The sequence below is a fragment of the Micrasema longulum genome, unplaced genomic scaffold, assembly GCF_059751315.1.
Source record: "Micrasema longulum isolate JH-2025_06_02 unplaced genomic scaffold, ASM5975131v1 h1tg000870l, whole genome shotgun sequence".
In the NCBI taxonomy this organism is placed as follows: domain Eukaryota; kingdom Metazoa; phylum Arthropoda; class Insecta; order Trichoptera; family Brachycentridae; genus Micrasema; species Micrasema longulum.
The window spans coordinates 287483-309871 of NW_028278062.1; the positions used below are offsets into that span (position 1 = coordinate 287483).

The 22389-nt window shown below is 34.5% G+C and overlaps 1 protein-coding gene across 2 annotated transcripts in view; it reads left to right on the forward strand.

The window, feature by feature from the left end:
- Positions 1-22389, forward strand: part of LOC148278506 (beta-1,4-glucuronyltransferase 1) — a 170040-nt gene that overhangs the window by 140958 nt on the left and 6693 nt on the right. For both annotated transcript variants that reach the window (XR_015823179.1, XM_088231296.1), the window contains exons 4-7: positions 11647-11809; positions 18852-19157; positions 21545-21677; positions 22082-22215. Coding sequence is in view for 1 of the 2 variants with exons in the window: in XM_088231296.1 (XP_088087422.1) it covers positions 11647-11809; positions 18852-19157; positions 21545-21677; positions 22082-22215 (736 nt within the window). In the remaining variant the exon portion in view is untranslated. The remainder of the gene's footprint in view (positions 1-11646; positions 11810-18851; positions 19158-21544; positions 21678-22081; positions 22216-22389) is intronic.

Below are 22389 nucleotides of genomic sequence, written 5' to 3' on the forward strand. Positions count from 1 at the left end.
AAATTTTGGGGTACAATTTAATGCTCTAATTTTTACCCCGCGTAAGAAAACATTTTTTGTATCCAATTTCCCGTAGGGCTGAAGTTCCTCATTTCTCACCATGGTTGTTTATCGTATTCGCGTCGTATAATCCTGCTGCGCAATCACATATTTGCTTTTTTTTATTTTTTTTATTTATCACGCTGTTTATTGCATTTAGCCGGCGGTTGGCAAGCCAAATGTCAAGAAAAGCAGTCGCCATAGTAATTGTAATTTAATTTTAACTTTTTTATATTAGATACTCCTTACTATTTTGCAAATGCAATATACTGTATAATTTTTTAGAGTACCTAAACGCTGATTTTTCGCTAGTGAACTGTATTAATTTACGACGAAAAAAAAACAAACTGACCCGAGGGTTGACTTAGAGATTACACACGCGTTGACTTATGACTGCGATAACTTAAGCATGTTCATTATTGTTCATTGTGATCGCTCAAATGCTTAGCATGTTTTTAAGCACGTCGATAGTTATTTGTGATTTTTTTTATGCTTCATTAAGTTAGTTTATAACAACTTAAGAACTAATCCAAACTTTTAATAACATAACAATTTTTTTATCAAAATTTCTCAATAACATATTTTTTCAAATTAATTTTTAATATTTCAATCTTTTCAATCTCCTTTATTTCTTCGGGTAACTCAGTGTAAAGCTTCAATCCCTTGTACAATGAATTTTGAGATTCTGTTTTTCTCCTCATTAGTAATCTTATCTTTTTTTCATCCCTTGTTTCAAATGTTTGGCATTGTTGTTTAAATTTTATTATTGTTTTTATTTTATTCATCCCTTTAATTATTTTATGCATAAAAATTGCTACATTATATTTAATTTGTTGCTTTACTGTGAGCAAGCCAATTTGTTTGTGCATTATTTCTACATTAGAATAAATATTTCTTTTGAGTATAATCTTCACCGCCTTATTTTGAAGAATTTGTAAATTTTTAATTGAGCTACTGGTGTGGCTCTATTCCTTGATGTAACACAATTCCAGAAAGATTTTTCAGCTCAATCAGCTAGATCTCCACATTGCATAATAACCTTCATTCATTTTCTTCGTCTGAGGTCATAGTCGTTCCCTTCGTCTCTGTTGAGATGTCGGCCTGGTCAGTCATCTTCGGTTTGGTGTACCCGTCAGTAGGTCGTGTGGTAACGTGACGCGTCTCGCGCCGTGAGGTCAGCCGCCGTCAGCCGCGGACCGGCGAGGTCGCAACCCCGCTAAAATATTACTCACCGCTGACTACAGTAAATTCCACACTGGATAACTTTACTGCTTTTTTTACATTGTGAGTCATTGAGTATAACTGGTAGTATTTAATTTTTTATAAAGTTTATCTTTTTGGACTTTCTTATTTTTTTTACTATAATATTGTTTTATATGCTCTGTATTACTTATAATTATACTTACATGTTTAACTGTATTTGTAACTTTTTTTTTTCATTTAAATTATTTGTTGACAATTCTTGATGGAATTCCATTGTAATGATGTAATAACTTGTATTTACATATAAGTTATTGATTTAAAAAGTACTTGGTACACTTCCACTTATTTATTTTGACCAATTAGCGCTTTCACCCTCTAATGCGCGTCTTCAGACTTGGCGGCCTTCGTGGTGTAGTGGTCAAGACGCTTGATTCACGCACAGAAGGTTCCGGGTTCGATTCCCGGTGAGAACACAAAAATTAAAATGTGATTTTTCTCAAGCCTGGGTGTTCTGTGATGTAATTCACCACTGTAATTGGGCCTCCTGGCCTGTTGTGGTGCAAAAACAAAACATAACAAAACAAAACTTATATGTAAATATAAGTTATTACATCAGTATTTGTAACTAATATTCAAAAGGCACTAAGTGCCGTTTATTTCAATAGAATAAAAAAATTTGCACAATTTTTTTTGTTCTTTTAGTAAATGTCATTTAATAACATTTTGAGGTATTAATGTACCAACAATATTTTTGAGTTTGTCCAAATTTTTGTAGACAAGGACTGGATTCAATTCCCCGGGGAGCTGTTTATATTAACATATTACAACAGAGATGAAGAACATTTAAGAAAAGGTAATATAGAAGTCTAGGCATCTGCAGGGCTTATGACCTGTCAATGGCTGGTTTAAGTGGCCACTTTACACACTGTGTAACATTCACCATTCTGCCTATATTTGAACATCTATATTCCTTCAATTCTTTCATCTGTTGATGTTTGTGAAGTTAAAGAGTAGGAATTAAAGTAAGGAATATAGATGTTCGAATATAGGCAGAATGGTGAATGTTACACAGTGTGTAAAGTGGCCACTTAAACCAGCCATTGACAGGTCATAAGCCCTGTAGATGCCTAGACTTCTATATTACCTTTTCTTAAATGTTCTTCATCTCTGTTGTAATATGTTAGTATTAATGTACAATTGATTTTTATTACAGAAATCAATTAGACGATCAAGATCTTTTGACAGTAGAGCGATGATTTTCTTACACACTATGGATATTGATGATTGGCGTGTCCCTATTGGGTTTAGTTTTTTTGCTGGAATTTGGGAGACTTTCCCCTTTTTCACACGTGTTTGGAGTGAAATCGATCCCCGTGTTACCGCCTAGTTACGGAACTCTAAGCATAAGCGTTGTGAAATAGTAATGAAATATAATTCGGATATAGTCAAATCGTAATCAATTTTTTTACCATAGTATTTAATTTTATTTATTTATGCCTTATTAAGTTAGTTCATAACATCTTAAGAACCAAAATAAACTTTTAATAATATTACAATTTATTTATCAAAATTTCTCAATTACATATTTTTAAAAATTAATTTTTAATATTTCATTTTTTTCTATTTCCTTTATTTCTTCGGGTAACTCATTGTACAGCTTCAATCCCTTGTTCAATGAGTTTTGAGATTCTGTTTTTTTCCTCATTGGTAATCTTATCTTTTTTTTACCCCTTGTTTCATATGTATGACATTGTTGGTTAAATTTTCTATTTCTTAATTTTTTATTTCACGTTTTACATAACACTTTGAAAAATAATATTTAAAAAAATATTATTTTTAAAAATAATAAAAAATATTTAAAAAATATATTTTTAATAAAAAAAATATATATTTAAAAAAATATATAAAAAAAAAAAATATAAATATATTAAATAAATTTATTAATTTATATTTAATGTAAAAAATATAATAATAATAAATAAAACCTCACTGGGCACAACCCGTGTCGAGGCATTCATTTACATGATTTTGTATTATATACTTACTAATGGTGTCTAAAAAATATACATAAAATAATACATATTCATACTTAAATCCACACAGATATATATACATAAATAATAGTAAGAGAAAAGACAGAAAAAAAAGAAGAAGAAAAAGAAATCAAAATTTTATTATTAGTACAGCTCCACATACTTAACTACTGAGCAGACATTAGGCTATAATGGCAATGTTCGTATGTCGTCGCTTCAGTTCGTTTTTGTGCAACAGACTAAAATACACTGCAACTCATAATTATTTCTCCAATTCCATACTTTGCTCCCATACATTAGAGTTGGCACTAGAACTCCACTGTGAACGGCTAGTTTTGCCTCCTGCGATAAACATTTGTTCGCCAAAGTAGATTTCAGTGCACCGTTCACCCTGTTCCCGTCACTCACCCTCCTTTCAATATCTTTCTGAGTCTTTCCAACAACAACAACAACAACAAACAACAAACCATCACGCCGTTTCCCCGTAGGGGTAGGCAGAGAGGATAGAACGCCATAACACTCTATATTGGCATACAGACCTCGCTTCCTCTACATTCATACATCTTCTTATGCACGCACGCCGATTATTCCTACTTTTGACATGTCCATCTTCAAGTATTTGATGGACTTGATCGTGCCATGTCTTTCTCGGTCTTCTTCGTTTTCTGCATCCATCAACATTTGCATCGTAGATCCTTTTAGTCGTTCTTTCGCTGTCCATTCGCTCTACATGTCCAAACCAACGCAGCACCCCTTTCTTGATTCTGTCAATAATGCATGTCTCAGCCTTACACACTTCACGGATCTCGACATTTGTGCACTTATCATACATCGTTTTACCACACATTCGCCTGAGTCTTTCCATCTTTAGTAAATATATTACCCAGACACACAAATTCTTCTACCTGATTCAAATTATCTCCGTTCACTCTGATCTCACATTTAGTTATATTTTCATCCCTTTAAAAAAACATCACATTTGATGTATCAACATGTTTTGACAACTTTAAAAATCAATATTTTACGTCCACTCTGGTAGGAATCGAACCCAGGAGTGGCGGGCGAACGCGCCAACCATTTCACAACGAAGCGGACTTAACTCCGCTCGATTTCCTTGTCCAGGATTTAACTTCTATCGCGTTAGTTATAACCGACAAGTGCGGGCATTGTGATTGAGTTTCCGAACGACCAAAAAAACTCAACTGTGAGGAAACCTATTCGAAATATTAGCATTCGCGCTAGCAATAGCGTGTCTCGTGCTACGCTGTTTTAATTTGATTAGCACGATAGTTAAATGACAAAAAAGCATTGTATTTTATTAGTAGCACGGCTTGTGGCTGGCGGTTGGCAGTTAGCACCTCTGACGTCAAAGTTAGAGTGTTGCATCAACGAAATGGAAGCCATGTTTTCACTACGAGTTATCCAGACGTCGAGTGAGCAAACAACTTTTACAACTGCGTCCATTGTTTGTTTTTCCTATTTGGGATTTCTGTTTTGGACGAATTCCCGAGAGATCTTTACAAGGCGAAATATATATATATATATTTTTATTTTTTTTATTATTTAATAGCATAATTATACATTTTTACAATTAAAAAAAAAATCACTTGTTATATTTTTTACTAAAACTAAAATCCCACCAAGCCACTTTTTGTAGCTTGTTGGTGAAGATTATATTTAAACTGACTTAATAATATTATTTACATTTATAAAAACAATGAATAACAGGTAAAAATCAACAGCCGGAAAGATCAGAATAAACATGTTTACACAAATAATAATATATAAATTTATTTTTTAAATACAAGAAAATATATGAAAAATTAAAATATTTACACCTAAGCTACTATTCATATATAAACTCTTGATCGAGCCACTCTCTTATTTTGCTCTTGTTACAATGTGAGTTAAATTTAAGTTCTTTTGGTAATAAATAAAAAATTCTAGGTACCAAATATTTGATAGTTCTATTTCCATATTTATTACATACTTTTGGTACTACCAAGCCATCATTTGACGTGAAGCGTGTATTATGGTTATGTTTGAGAGGAAACTTGAATGTATTACCATTAAATTGTTCCAAAATGATGCAAAGCCACAGTAGTCCTCGAACAGGCAGAGTTTTGATTGTTTTGTACAGGAGATCATTATTACTTCTTTGTTCGTAAATCTCTGCAGGTACAATTCGCTTTACTATAGAAAACTGTAGACCCTGGATCATTTTAATATTAGTTTTAGTCGAATGTCCCCACGACTTTATACCGTATCTTATTATTGATTCTACTAAAGAAAAATAAATAATTTTAAGAGTGATTTTAGGCAAAATAAAAGATAACTTATAAAAAGTACTCACAAGAGTCCGCAATTGATCACAAAGTTTAAATATATGCCGATCCCATTTAAAATTATGATCAATAAAAATACCCAATTCACCCGGAGAACGCTCGTCACTTGATTTCTATAAGCTTTGTCTTTTATTTATGAACTGTAAAGTAGAAAGACACAAAGAAAACATTGCTAGCCAGTCATTGACATTTAATATTAGACATGTCCTGAGCCCTAAAAATTGATGACACTTAACTTATGGCCAAACGCTCAGTCATGCCCAGCGCGTATAGAGTCGTTCTTCGACCGGCAGCCAAGCGTGACGTTTAGAATCGAAACCAAAATGTCTGATTGTGTCATAAAAGCGCGTAAAAATCTTTCGGGCAAGCATTCTAAAAGGATTCTCTAACTTTTCATTAGTAAATATTTGCTCATGAGTGATTAACAAAGCTTAAAACAGTAAATATTCAAACACAAATGCTATTTTTTTGCTAACGTCAAACTACGCCTAGCGGCGCAATTGTGAAGCTCTTTTTAGTTACAGGGTTGCACTGATAGGAATACGTTTTTAAAATATAATAAACGTTAGTTAATACTATTTTTGCATTCCCCAAAATCCAGTGAAATGATATAAATTAGTCGAAATTAAAAGAAATTTAAGGAAATATTCGTAAGTGTATCTTCGTAATCGCCCGGAAGAATATATCTTCAACTATGACGTCATAATGAAAATATGTCACTTTAGTGCGTAGATGTGTGTACCGTGACGTACGCCTTCTCTTGTTACATATCGATGTACCTACCCAAAATTGAAGGGGGGGGTATCTTCGTAATCGCTTGAGAGAATTTATCTTTAAATATACCGTCATGGTAAAGGTATGACGTCTTTAGTTTCCCACCATGATCGCGCCCCAGTGTACGTATTCTGATGGAAAGTAAACAATTATATTCAATTTCATATACAAAGTAAAATTAAGTTTTTTGTATGAAAAAAATTATATGTTTACATTTTTTTTTCTAAACATTTTCAAATACCGGTTGCCGACGAAGATACTTTGAATTTTCATACAAATATACACACATTCGTACATAAATATCGATATTAGTTTTTACTCTGATGGATCGCAGGACAATAATTGACATTTTCATATTATGTGTTATTTTTATGTGTACCTAATTTTATCTTATTATTTTAATTATTTCTATATGTATGAATTAAGATATTCCGTTTTGTAATGTACATATCTTCTTCTTCACGTGTCATGTCGGGTTACCCCGACGTTGACGATCACTCGGGAGAAAGCTTCCTATCCTGAGCAGTGCGAAACAGCCTCTCCACAGTTCTAATCCTGGTCCATGCTCGGATGTTTCGAAGCCAGGAAAGCTGTTTTCTTCCGACCCCTCTACGTCCCGCGATCTTCCCCTTGTACATATAGGTATATGAATAAAAAAAAATGAATTTGAAAAACTTAATTTTAAAATAAGATTCAGATTAACTATCAATTTGCAAACGCTACTTGTGCTACTGATCTGCTATTAACTCATTTAATGTTGAAAAATACCGAATTTTTTATATCTTTGGATTTAATATTGTTTTTTTATTTTTGTATATCTAACTGAACTCATGATATTCCTATATTTTATATTGTAAAAGGCACTTGTGCCGTACAATAAATAAATAAATAACATAACATAAATACCGTCTGATGAAGATAGCGTTCATAATCGCGGCCCAGCCGCAGAAGAATAAAAATTCAAAATCAATACAAAAGTTTTCCAAAAACACTTGTGTACCCATTCGTATTAAATTGATCAATACATAGTGTTTTCCAAGAATGACAAGAGAAATGTGTTCCCACTTCCTACATCGTCAGAATTTCCATCCATTATGATAATATTCACGATCTTCCGAGAATATATTATGTCGCTAATCAATATATGTATTAACAAGTCACGAATATATTTAGCACAATCAGATTAACACGAAACGCGGTCCTACTTTTCTTCATACAAACGTATTCCTTTATCCCTGTAATATGGCACTAGGCAATGTTCTTTTTTCGTATAGTTTTTTTTGTAATTAAAGAGCGAAAACCTTCAGCATGTGGGTGAGATTCATCCGGCTGAATATATTTTAAGAACTTTTTTATTTATTTTGTTATACAGGTGTTTAACTTTAAATCATGTCACATCCGAAACCACGAAGATCAGTATGAGCAAGAAAACATATTGGCACATTTTTTTATTTGAAAATTTATTTATAAACCCTTACGGATTATAACATTCATTTTACATAAAATAATATATACATTTTCCAAAATAATATTTTTTAATCTTTTGAAAAGTTTGTCTGAGTCTTTTGTTTAGTTTTGTCTGGTAGTTTATTTTATAATTTCAGTCCCTGGTTCATTACTCTTGATTGTCCTTGTCTTGTTTTAGAAAGTTGTATGTGGTATTTGTCTGATATTCTCGTATTATGTCCATGTTGACTACATTTTTTTACAAGTTTTAGTTCTTCGTCTACAATTACATTAGTGGCTAATTTATGGATAAATTTTAATGATTCTAGTTGAAAGAGTTCAGTTATATTTAATTGTTTAATTTTTAGAACGAATATATATTTTTTTTAAATACTCAAAATAACAAATGGTTGCTAACTTCTGCAGGAGAGAAACGTGTGTATGTATCGAGACGTTATAGGAGCCGGCTTTGTAGTCGATCGGTAGATACATACAGACGATCGTTAAGCGTACCGTCTAGGTGATTTCCAAAAGTCATGCAAAATTCATGTTCAAGCGAGCATTTTTTCTTGAATTTGGATTTATTGGAGTTTATAATCGCTTTAAAGTGAGTGCTTTAATTACAGAAGCCTATTTAAACTATAAATGAGAACCATTTTTAAATGTTAATGACGTAAGGAACGCGGACTAATTGTTTGCGGTCATTCCATTGGCTTGTTTCAATCATATGATGTCGATATGGCAAGTAATTAGAACATACCGAGGAAGATACAGATAGTACAGAAGTTAAGTATACCGTCTCGATATATACAGATGAAGATAGCGTTCATAATCGAGGCACTGGTGGGCAAGTCGTGAGCCCGAGATACAGCACCGTACTCGTGAAGCCACCAGGGCCTCGATTATGATGGGAAGATAAAGACGCCATACCTTCACCTTGACGGTATAGTTGAAGATAATTTCCTTCTAGCGATTATAAAGATATACTACCGACCTCCCCCCCCCCCCTTCAAGTTTAGGGTAGGTACATAGATATCAATCAAGGGGAAGCGTACGTCACGGTACACATATCTACGCTCTAAAATGACATAGCTTCAGTATGACGTCATAGTTGAAGATAAAAGTCTCCCAACCGACTACAAAGGTATAGTACCGATACCCCCCACCATCTAGTTTTGATGTAAGTACATCGTTTAATACCGACGCCGGCGGGTCTACAACCCCTCGCTACGTTTATCTACGCATTAAAAGTGACAAAAAATTTGTTCCAACGAGTAATTTTTCCTTTAATTATGATTTATTAAAATGTTTAATCGTTATGAAAATGGCACATTTTTTCTTAAAAGCCTATTAAAATATGAGAGAGAAATAAGTAAGTTTCGAAGTCGAATTAAATTCTGACATAACTGTCACTTTAATAAAACGAACGCCTAGATGTGAAAATAGTGTCGCTAGGTTCTGTCCTATTAACAAATAAGAGTATCTAGGCGTCAGACACAGATTATATGCGTCAGAAAGTTACCACTCTAAATAAATAATTTAGTTATTATATATTTTCCATTTGTTTTACTATCTTTCCGAGTGTATGTATCGAGACGTTATAGGAGCCGGCTTTGTAGTCGATCGGGAGATACATGCAGACGATCGTTAAGCGTACCGTCTGGGTGATTTCCAAAAGTCATGTTCAAGCGACCATTTTTGCTTGAATTGGGATTTATTGGAGTTTATAATCGCTTTGAAGTGAGTACTTTTAATTACAGAAGCCTATTTAAACTATAAATGAGAACCATTTTTAAATGTTAATGACGTAAGGAACGCGGACTAATTGTTTGCGGTCATTCCATCGGCTTGTTTCAATCATATGATGTCGATATGGCAAGTAGGTAGACCATACCGAGGAAGATACGGATAGTGCAGAAGTTAAGTATACCGTCTCGATTTATACAGATGAAGATAGCGTTCATAATCGAGGCCCAGGTGGGCAAGTCGCGAGCCCGAGATACAGCACCGCACTCGCGAAGCCTCCAGCTGCCTGCGAGAACAGTGCGGAGAGGCGAAGAATGGCAAGTCCCGGTCGGATTCCACTTGGTGGTGCGCAGCTGAGAATACATTAACTGGGGCATTTATATGGTAATCTGAATGTCAATACAACAAGGCCGATCCGGATGTCTTTATTGGGAAGGTGACAAGTCTCGGTACTGTCTGCAGTACGCCACATATTATATAGCTGCGGGGCTCGGCACTCGCCAGTCAGAAACTAAAGTCTGTTCATTATGACAAGAATTTCCAAACAAACAAACCAGCCGCGTGATACCCGACGGAGAATAGCCCATTTCACACGTATATTAATCTAAACGACACAGTAAAATTATAGTGGATTGACATTTATTAGATTCGTTAGTACCTATTTAAATTTGATAATATTTATATTTTTCGTTTTTTTTTTTTTTAAAAACTCCATAATTAATGACTTAATAAAAATATCAATAAAAATATTATAATAAAAAAATATTAGCATTAGCAAAAAAGCATTCTTATAATTTCCCCAAATATATTTTTAAATAACTTAACTTAACAATTATTTATATTTTTTCATTTTATTTTTTTATATATACGCCCAATGGGAATTTTTAAGGATATGTTTATGCATAGAAAATTATTATAAAGAAAAGTAGAAAGACACAATGGTATATAGTAGACTATGTGGGAGTGGAAGCGAGAGAGAGATGTTTATAATTTGATTTGATTCAGTGGTCGTTTGAAAGAAGGCAACTCGTTATCAAAGAAATCATTATAAAGACAATATGTTTAACGATCGTCTGTCTTTATTTACCGGGCGATTACAAAGCCGGCTCATTTAACGTCTCGATACGTACACTCCGAAGATAATAAAACAGTCGAAAAAAATATAATAATTAATTATTTTTTATAGTGGCAACTTTCCTACGCCTAGATATTGATAAGTCAATAGGGCAGAATCTAGCGACATTATTTTTTGTATCTAGCCACTCGTTTCAGAAAATGACAGTTATGTCAGAATTTAATTCGACTTTAAATTTGACTTATTTCTCTCTCATATTTTTAATAGGCTTTTAAGAAAAAAAGTGCCAACCTCAAAACGATACAAAATTTAAATTATTCTTAATCAAAGGAAAAATTGCTTGGTGAACAAATTTTTTTGTCACTTTTAATGCGTAGATAAACGTATCAAGGGGTTCTAGACCCGTCGGTTTGAACCGATGTACTTATATCAAAACTTGATGGCGGGGGGGATCGGTAGTATATCTATGTAGTCGGTCAGGAGAATTTTCTCCCCTTGTTTCATATCAATGTACCTACCCAAAACTTGAAGGTAGGGGTCGGTAGCGTATCTTACTAATCGCTAGAGAGAATTTATCTTCAACTATACCGTCAAGCTGAAGGTATGATTAGCCCTTTGTAAGAACTCTTATTGTCGGTTCCTAAGACCTGTGCTCGGCCCTTTTTACAATGAATTATTTATACAACAAATTAATTAAGAAGTAAAAGAAAACATATATTTTTTTTAATTTTTGCTGTTGGTTCATCTAAACTGCCCAACTAGGGATAGCTTCCTAAGGTTCTAAGGTAGTAAATAATGTATTTTATAATAGTATTAAAAAGTCATTACAGTTTTATTATAATGTGTCCTTTTTCAGTCTTAAAAGTAAATAATACCAAAATCTCTATATCCTAAGTCCTAAGTCATTACTAGTAAAACAAGAAATCTAGGATTAGTATATAGTGGAAAACTTAAATTTCATCAATTTATCCTGGTCCATTCTCAGGTGGGGCGCGCCCGTGAGCCTGGCCATCCACGCCCCCGGCAGCGACCTGGCCCTCACGGCGGACACCATCCGCTACCTGCGGGACTGCGCCCCGGGGGCCGAGCTCGTGCGGAGGTGGACCAGCTTCCACGTCTTCTTCAGCGCCAAGCACATCCCCAAGCAGGTAACTACTGAACATGCCCAACTATTTGCGTCTCGCCGTCTAATTTCATTTTATTCTGCTGCTCATCCTTCTCCACCTTCCACTGGTTACTTTTCTTCTCGTTCTTTCATTTGTTCTCAAGTTGTCTACGGATATACTTGACGTTTATTGCAGCTCGACGATCGTCTAATATCGCCGACAACGTAATGTCGACCATGAAATGTCTGTCAGAGCTACCAGAAGATATATTCGATTATCGACGATCGTCACGTGTCAGCTACCAATATCGAGTGTGTTTGTGGGAAGTTATAAGCAGTAGGCGCCTTCATTATTATCTTTGTGTTCCCTTTCTTTCACCTTCTTTATTTTTCTTCCTCTTCTCTTTCTTTCCCTTCTCCTTATCCTTCTCTTTCTTCCCCTTATCTTCTTCTTCTTCACTTTGTTTTCCATTTTCATCTCTTTCTTTTTCTTCTCCTTCTCACCCTGTATTCCTTTGTTTCTATTTCTCTTTCTTTCTTTCTTTCTTTTTTTTATTAACTTTTTTATTCTTTAGTTTACTTCTCCTTCTCTTTCTTTTTCTTATTTTTTGGACCCTTTTTCTTCTCCTTCTGACGCCTTTTGTTCTCCTTCTGACCCCTTTTCTGCTCCTTATGACATATTTTCTTCTCTTTTTGACCTCTTTCTTCTCTTTATGACTCTCTTTCTTCTCTTGACTCATTTTCTTCTCCTCCTGACTCCTTTTCTGCTTCTTCTGACTCATTTTTTTCTCCTTCTGACCCTTTTTCTTCTCTTTCTGACTCATTTTCTAATCTTTCTGACTCATTTTCTTCTCCTCCTGACTCCTTTTCTGCTTCTTCTGACTCATTTTTTTTCCTTCTGACCCTTTTGCTTCTCCTTCTGACCATTTTTCTTCTCCTTCTGACCCCTTTTCTTTTCTTTCTACCCTTTTTCTTATCCCTTTGACCCCTTTTCTTTTCTTTCTACCCCTTTTCTTATCCCTTTGACCCTTTTTCTTCTCCTTTGTTTTCTTCTTTTCCATTTTCTTCTCCTTTTTTAGTTCTGTATGTAAAATACAAGTAGAACCAAAATTCTAGACGAGCATTTTAACTTCTCGGATAAAAATCCTGAAACGGGAAATCAATTGGAAAAAGTGTACACCTTAATGCAGTGTAAGGTTTCGTTCGCCTACCATGCTTGAGATCCCGGGTTCGATTCCTGGTAAGGTATACATGAAATATTGATAAAATTGGTCGTTTGAAAGTCGATTTTACACTGCAATGTTTCGTAGGCTTATCAATTATTCATCTCCATAGATTATTGAAATACGCTGCACTCGGTAATACTACTGCAGTGCCTTATGCACCATCTGTTGCTGATAATATAATTTGATAAGTTTAACCTAACTTTTTCTGTTATTACAGAATATATCTGTACCTTGAAGCTAAAATGCTGGAAGTCACATTTGGTAGCGGTTTGAAGTTGTAAAACTGTTTCAAATGTATTTTTCGAAGTAAAAACGCAATTTATTGCTGTTTTTTTGGATTTATAGGCTTTTGATAAGAATATTTTAGAAAAAAACATTTAAAATATGGACTATCAAATAACTGTGGGACTTTAATGTTTTTTGTTCTAACCGCCCGGCCCGCGCCCTAATTCCTCCTCGGACTTTTGTATAAAAAGTCATTTATTTTAAAGAAACAAACAGTCAACAATGATATAATAACATATTTAAAAAAAATACAGTTTAAAGACAGACCAGCAAAGTTTCTAAATAAAAATCATACATATTATTAAATTGTGTTACAACAAAAGGATGTGTTTATGTGTATTTGTATGAGAGTAAGTGTAGATGTGTGTTTATGTATATTAGTGTGGGAGTAAGTGTTCAGGAGTGTGCATCATTAAATAGTAAGTGGGATCGTATCGCAGACAGAAATGATAATTTATTTTTAAATAAATTAAGGGGTATGTAAAATATATCAATAGATGAAAAAGAAGTAAAAAAAGATATGTAGAATACTGTATGAAAAACAGTTTATCTAAAAACTTTCTTTTGGCAAAAACATTAAATTACGTGCCATTAATGAAAACATTAATTATTTATGAAAATAACTGGCTTTAATGACATAATATTAATAGCGATAAAACAGTAATTGAAAGTAAACAGTATGTGAAAAAAAGATAAGTAAAATAATAAAAAAAACGGCAAATGAAATGACATAATGGGTGGAGTATGGTTGATTATGACAATAAGACTTAATCTGCTGCGTCAGAGCTGGTTTGTTATAAAAATTGTCAAATTTATTCGGTACCAGCAAACCGCTGAGTTTTGTTGAAACCATGAGTATTATTACTGCCCTACTGGTGTACTGGTGTTTTAGAACAAGCTATTTCAGTAGTGGTATACCGGAGGACTCCAATAGCAGTTTAGCGTTAATAGAATCTCAATATATGAACAAAATGCCATTCATAACTCAATTTTGCAAAAAAATGACTCCAGCCTTTCTTTCAGCTTTAAGGTACAGATCGTAGAATTAAGAATAGTCCAGAAGGTAGATTCATATTTGAATACATAGAACTGTGTCCGAAAATCCCCCCACTATGCTCCACTATCGCAGCGCGCATTAGTGATGTCGCCGCGTAATGTTGCCAGATGGGGAAAAATATAATCATAACACAAATGTAAGGTAAAAAAAATAATTCATTGTGCACGTGGAAATATTGATTGACACAAAAGAGTAGATAAGCAAAGGGTCATTTAATAAGAGTAATTGAATTAATGAACTTTAAACTAAAAATATAAAACAAATTTTATTTTATTATGATATTTTTATATCATGTTAAATAATATTTGATGTTTAAAAGGTAATGTCGGTCCAATGACCACCACAGAGTTGTTTGATCCGAGGTCCGATTTTCATTAGATGAGCAAGGTAGGGTAAAAAAAATGACTGCCCTGGCAACACTAAGAAAATGTGAATTTTGTTTCTTCGACAATCTGACAGATGGGAAAATAATTCCATTTTTAGTAATGCATTTGCTACTTACATATTCATTTGCTAATTACTCATGAAATGTGATACCATCCTGTTTCTTTAAGATCCTAGCAGTATTTCTACACTTTTAAAGGACACAACACGGCATAGTTGAATTCAAATCAGGAGTTGCGTACTGAGCGACGTCTACAATGAAACTAATGGGTCAAAACGTAAACCTAATGAGTAGTTTAGTCGCCTTCTGTTTGATGTGCGTATGCGGTTTCTGGACTATTCTTAATTCTATGGTACAGATATTAAAAATCACAGATTTTCCCAAATAACGCATAGCTTAACTTCAAATGGACGCGGCGTGGGAACTTCCTAATAAAATCACCACAACAATTAAAATGATTGTAATTTCGAAACGGTTCGCGCTATCAACACCATCGAACAGAATTTAAGGGATCAGATAATGTGGACAGTATAAAAACTAAAATATTAATTGGCTTCAAAGCGTAGATATTAAAGCTAGGAATTAATGAAAATATAATTGGCGTGGGAATCTAGGCGCGGTGCTTCTATTAAAATTAATTATAATATTTTAGTTACGCACCGCATATTTCACGGGCAAGTTCATCGAACCGGTATGGTGGCCCGTATTTATACCACTCTACACAAATCTCGCCAAGATCTGTGTGTTTTTATTTTTTTAATAAAAAAGAACATTCACATTAATTTGTTAGTGAAAATTACTGTTAGCTTTTACCCGTGACTTTGCTCGCGTGGTATTAAGGAGAGATGAATGAGTCATAAATTAATTTTGTCGTATCATAAAATAGTTTACACGATAAAATGATATGCTTTTTTGGGATAAAAAGTAGCCTGTATCGATTGGCGGTCCTCCCAACTATCTATGCAAAAATACGACGATCCGTTAGTCATGGCGACGTAGCGTCGTTATCGTTTTAATATTACAACGTTTATAAAAAAAATGGTGAGCAGGTGGATAAGGAATAGACCTTTTTATGTCCTGTAAATTATTTCTATGACAAAAGATTACAATTTAATTGTCAAATATTAGATCTCCTTGTACTTTTTATTTATATATCTTTTTTTATATTTTTGTTTTGTAATTTATATTTGTTTTAATTTTCTTACTATTATTAGTATTTTTTTTTTATATATATTTTTTTTTATTAATTAATTTATTTATTTATTTATTTATTTATTCACACTCTTTATCAAAATACAATTCCATATTCACTTTGCCCAGCTAACAAGGGTACATACCCCGTTCCAAGCTAGGCAATTACATTTTTATATATTATAATATTTAACAAATTAATATAGAGCACAGACAAACAAAATATACACTTATTCGGATACACATTTTGATTCATATACATACAGACATACACACATATACACACATGTATATATAAATATACACATATATACACATGTACATACACCCATGCGCATACACATACATACATTCATAAAAACATAGACAATTTATTTATGCGAAACTTCATGGTTGTCATCTATAAATATTTTTTTTTTAAAATTATTCCTTATTTTTTATATTTTATTTTTGACATCCAGTAAGGTTCTCCAATCCGTGGCATGCATCAACTTTTCTGACTCCCTACGACCAATGTCATGAAAGAGCGAGGTCAACACCTTCCGTAACTTGACAACACTCCCGTCTTTCCACGATTCTGGCAAAAGGTTATGGACCTTTTTGCCTACGTTATAGTGTTGTCTCGATGCCAGAACAGTGTTGACCCCTTCACTTAGTATCAGATCCCTATTAGAGTATCTTGTATTATGGTTGTGGTTGACGCTTGGGTAAATGTCTCTCTTTATGTGTGTAACCACTACCGTTCTCAACATATACTGTTGAATAATATTCAGTACTCTGAATTCTTTGAAGAGCAAGTCACTTGGATATCGAAATGTTTTTTTTAAGATGACTCGGATTAAAGATTTCTGTGCAATTGCTACAGGTTCAAGGGCGGTTTTTGTGCAAGCTCCCCAACCAATTAGACCAATTAGATTATTTACATTTATGTTTAATTTTTTAAATTATCAATAGTAAATTTTCTAATTCATATTTATGCTTCAATTTTCATTATTATCTGTATGTTTTCTAATTTATATTTATGTTTATTTTTAAAATTATAAATTATTATTTTCTACCTCTTCTTTTGCGTAAAGTGGCCACTTGACTCGGCTTTCATCCTTTCTCTGGCCAGCTCCATGTTTCACTTCCATTCATAAGTATCAGAACTAAAACTACATAGTGCACTCCCAGTTTAGCTTCGATTGACATATTTTTATTAGCAATTACTGTGCTAAGTGCGCCGTTCATTTTGTTGCTTGCGTTCACTCTCCTTTTAACATCTTTTTCTACTCTTCCATCTCTTGAAAACATGCTTCACATATACAATGTTGGAGACATTCGTTGTTTAGATTTATTATGCAGTCAGTAACCTCACCTCCCCTTTCAAATACCATCACTTTTGACTTACGTTGGTTCATCACCAATTCGCTCTCCTGGCATACATCATACATTCTAGAGACTCATCATCATCAGCCGTCTCTTGTCCAATGGTGAACACAGGACCCTTTAGTCTCCACATATCCCTATCCTTAGCCAACCGCATCTAACCACTTCTTGAAACTCGTCTTATGTCATCAGGCCACCTTGTCTGAGGCCTGCCGACACTTCTTCTACCCGTTCTGGGTCGCCATCCCAGGACTTTTTTGGTCCATCTAGCGTCTGTGGTTCTGGCTATATGACCAGCCCAGCTCCATTTCTGGTTGGCAGCCCAGCCCTATGGACCACATTGGTTACCTTAGTTCTTGCTCTAATCCATGTATTGGTTTTTCTGTCTCTCAACGAAATACCCAGCATTCTCCTTTCCATAGCTCTCTGTGTCACTGATAATTTGTGTAAAATTTATTCGTGAACACAAAAATTTACAAGATACCATTTTTTGCAAATTGTCCTTTCTGCTTGCTATAAGAACTGCCTATTATATAGGGGGTGAGCTCTCGAATATCCTCATATTTAACCAGTGGTTTCTGGAGGATGTGGCTTCTATTGTGATATAGAGCGTCACATTCACATTCTTCTCTGTCGTTCCTCAGTTCTGAGGGTCGTAATCATTGGTACTCTCATGAGCCATTCCATTGACAAAGCGTCTCCACTCTTCACAGCTCTGCGCCCTCTCCACAGCTCCATATACGGTCGCCCGTGAGGTTGTTTTCACCTGGTCGATCCATCGAGCTGCCGCTCTGCCTCTGCTTCTTCGTCCAGGCACACTGCCCGTGATTATTATTTTCTCCAGATTTTCCGGGTTACGTCTAGCTATGTGACCGAAGAACTGCAGCATACGTTGGCAGCATATGGCCGATAGGCGAACTTTTATGTTGAGTTCTTCCAGTATAGAGACATTCGTTCATATAACCTGTGTTAAAGTGTTTTATCATCCCCATTGTAGAACCTACATCTAGAAATTTCGGATAGATTCATTCAAGCAATGTGTTCATTCAATCTGCGGTGCCCCATAGAGCTCTAGTGATAACCCTAAATCGGTTTAAATTCAGGAATGATGACTATCGTCCATGCGATGATATTTCTTCACAGAGTATCGAACATCAGTTATTTCAGTGCCCATTTTTCAGTTTGCAACGCCATAATCTTGAAGCAGAATGCAGGAAAGATGGAATATCCTTAACAGATATCCACACTGTAGTTAAAAGTAGTTATCACGCGCCATTGTTCTTGAACTTTGCAACAATGGTGATTGGACTCATAAAGGTAATAAACCAAAATCAGTGATCGAACATCCCATTTCCAAGACAAACAAAAACGATTTTTTCCGTGTACATGACACGTAAGGCTACTAAATACAGGGGTCCAAATATATATATATATATAAAAAAAAAAACTCAAATCGGTTTCGACTCAGTTTCATTAGATCGAAAGCAGACCTTTGCGAGCGCTCCTTTATCTTTCTCCGTTCTCTTCATACCTCACCAAGTCCAACGTCCAATAATTTCGGAATTACTTTTAGATCCCCAACATGAAGAGGCTGCTTCCCGAGCAATACAACTGCTCGCTGCCGGCCCCGTACGCCGCCGGCGCGGGCTCGCTGTACAAGACGCAGCGCAAGCTCCTCTACCCGGTGAACGTGGGGCGCAACGTGGCGCGCGACGCCGCCCTGTCCCACTTCGTGCTGGCGTCCGACGTGGAGCTGTACCCCAGCCCGGGGCTGGCGGGCCGCTTCCTCAACATGGTGGCGCGCGGGCCGCGGGCCTTCAGGTCCCGCAGCCCCAGGGTCTTCCCCATCACCATATTCGAAGTGGACAGCCAGCAGCAGGTAAAATATCCGCATTTGGAGATAGTACTTGTAGTCTGTTGGACCAATAACTGGTGTCATCGCTCTCGCTGGTATAATTTTAAAGATGTTTACACCAATGACGTATAAATACTTAATGATACTCATTTATTTATTTATGAGTACATTAAATACATAAAATTATACATTTATACAACAGTGCTTTGAGTATCTAACTAGGGTTATTTACCCCGTTCTAAGCCAATCAAAAAAATATACATTAAAAATGGTAATCTATACATATAAAAATAAATAAAGGTATTAGAATAAATACATAGAAAGTAAAATACATAGTTAAAAAAACATAGTAAAAAAATGTAGCAAAAAATACTGTAGAAACGTAATTAAAAATGCTAAGTCAAAAAAGCATACATTTTAAAAAATAGATTATTTTTTATTCAGATAACAAATAAAAATACAATATTACTACTTAATATAATTTTAACATAAATTAAATGCATATATTTACATGAACGTTTCTCATTACGTAAAAGAAAAAAAACAATAGACAGTAAGAGACATAGTAAAATACATATTTTAAAACCCAGTAAATACATGGTAAAAAACAAACAACTTAGCAAGTAACGTAATAAAGGACATAGCAAAAAAAAAAATTATAAAAATGTATAGCAAAAAACATAGTAAAATACATAGTAAAAAGTAAAAAAATAAATTATAAATATGTATAGCAAAAAACATAGTAAAATACATAGTAAAAAGTAAAAAAATAAAAAAATAAATTATAAATGTGTATAGCAAAAAACATAGTCAAATACATAGTAAAAAGTAAAAAATAAATAAATTTAAAAAATTAAAAAATATAGTAAAAAATGTGATAAATAAAAAAAATGCGTACATATAGTAAAAACAAAGTAAAAAGTAATGAGGATCTTCAAAAATTCAGTCAATAAAGAACTAAAAACACATCATTGCAATTCAAACAAGCCGGCCGTTCTTTGTGTCCAGGCGGATAGTGAAATAAACACAGAACTTTAAACAAGTGTTTTTGACAATATTTTGAGTTTTTCCAAATTTTTGTAGACAAGGACTCGATTCAACTCCCCGGGGAGCTGTTTATATTAACATATTACGACAGAGATGAAGACAATTTTCGAAAAAGTAATATAGAAGTCTAGGCATCTACAAGGCTTTTTTTTTTTTTTTAAATAAATATTTGCGTTCTTATGATTTACCCAAATATTTAATTTTGACGGCCATTTTCAACGAGTTGTAAATAACTCACTATTAGAAAATGGGAATCAAGTTGGGGTAGAGTGGGATTCGAACCACGGACCTTTGGTCTGTGAGTCCGAGATAATAGCCACAGGACCACAACCCGATTCAATGATCTGTCATTGGCTGGTTTAAGTAGCCACTTTACACACCGTGTAACATTCACCATTCTGCCCATATTTAAACATCTATACTCCTTTAATTCTTTCATCTGTTGATGTTTGTGAAGTTAAAGAGCTGAAACCTTTATTTATGCGGGTGAGATTCATCTCATTGAACTATCTCAACTACATACTAGCCAACCTTCTCTAAAATTTTCTTTATCTCAATTGTAATATGTTAATATTAACAACTTCCCAGGGAGTTGAATCCAGTCCTTGTCTACGAAAATTTGGACAAACTCAAAATATTGTTGATAAATACACCTGGTCCATGAAGAAGTAATGAGATTGAAAAAAAAAAATTTTTCAGGCATTGCCTAGTATGTAGTTGAAATAATTAAATGAAATGAATCTCACCCGCATAAATAAAGTTTTCAGCTCTTCAACTTGACAAACATCGACAGATGAAAGAATTGAAGGAATAAAGATGTTCAAATATGGGCAGAATGGCGAATGAAACACAGTGTGTAAAGTGGCAACTTAAACCAGCCTATGACAGGTCAAATGCCCTGTAGATGCCTAGACTTCTACATACCTTTTCTAAAATGTTCTTCATCTCTGTTGTAATATGTTAAGTGTTTTCGACTCGTGTTTTAATTTTTTTTTCTCATATACTCGTATATTCAAAATTATATAAACTCTTATAAATGAACAACTAAAACAGTGTAAGTCACTCTCCAAGCACAAGAGTTAGTCTCTTGTTTTGGAGAGTTTCAGTGATAACATTTACTAGATGTGTAAAAGTAGATATGTTTAGAATTTTAAAAAAACATGTACCTTTTATGAAATTTATTAATAAAAAAAAAAATGCTCTTATTTAAAAATCCTGAATAAGAAACTCGAGTGGAGATAAGTCTGCCTCGTTGTGAAGTGGTTGGCGCGTATGCCTACCATTCTTGAGGTCCTGGGTTCGATTTTTAGCAGGGAGACTGTGTATCGATTTTAAATATAAGCCTGTTACGAACTCTGTTTCAGGTCCCGCAGAATAAGACGCACCTCGTGGCCATGCTAAAGAAAGGGACAGCCATACCTTTTCACAAGAAAGTGTGCGCTGGATGCCATAATGTACCGCGCAGTAAGGAGTGGATCCAAGCACCGGAGACGCAGTGTAAGTTGCGTGCACGCACCAACACGCCCATTCCTACCTACACTAATCTACAACTACTCACTAAAGTCTGTTCATTATTACAAGAATTTCCAAACAAACAAACCAGCCACGTGATACTCGATGGACGGCCTATTTCACACATATCATCTTAATCTAAACAGCACGGTAAAATTTTAGTGGATTGACATTAATTAGATTCGTTTGTACCTATTTAAATTTTATTATACAGGTGTTCTTTAAACCCTGTCACATCTGAAACCACGATGATCAGTATGGGCAAGAAGACATATATGGACTCTTTTTACTGATTAGTCATTTTGTTATATGATGTACCAGTTTACCATGAAGGTGTTCACTGTCTGATGTCTATATTGTACTTTTTTTACATTTATTTCTGTTTTTAGTGCTGGATGTGTTTCACGTTGGCAAGCGGGTGGGCCCTTTTGTGCACTGGGAGCCTATATTTATTGGGACTCACTCCGATCCCATGTACGATGAGCGACTCAGTTGGGAAGGGAAAAGTGACAAAATGACACAGGTGAGCTCACTGATTACATAACTACATGGCAAAATGACGCACATTACCTTACTGATTTTATAACTCCATGGCAAAATGACGCACATGAGCTTACTGATTACATAACTACATGGCAAAATGACAAAAGGGACCTTACTGATTACATGTTAGAGGCAAAATGAGTCAGGTTGGCTT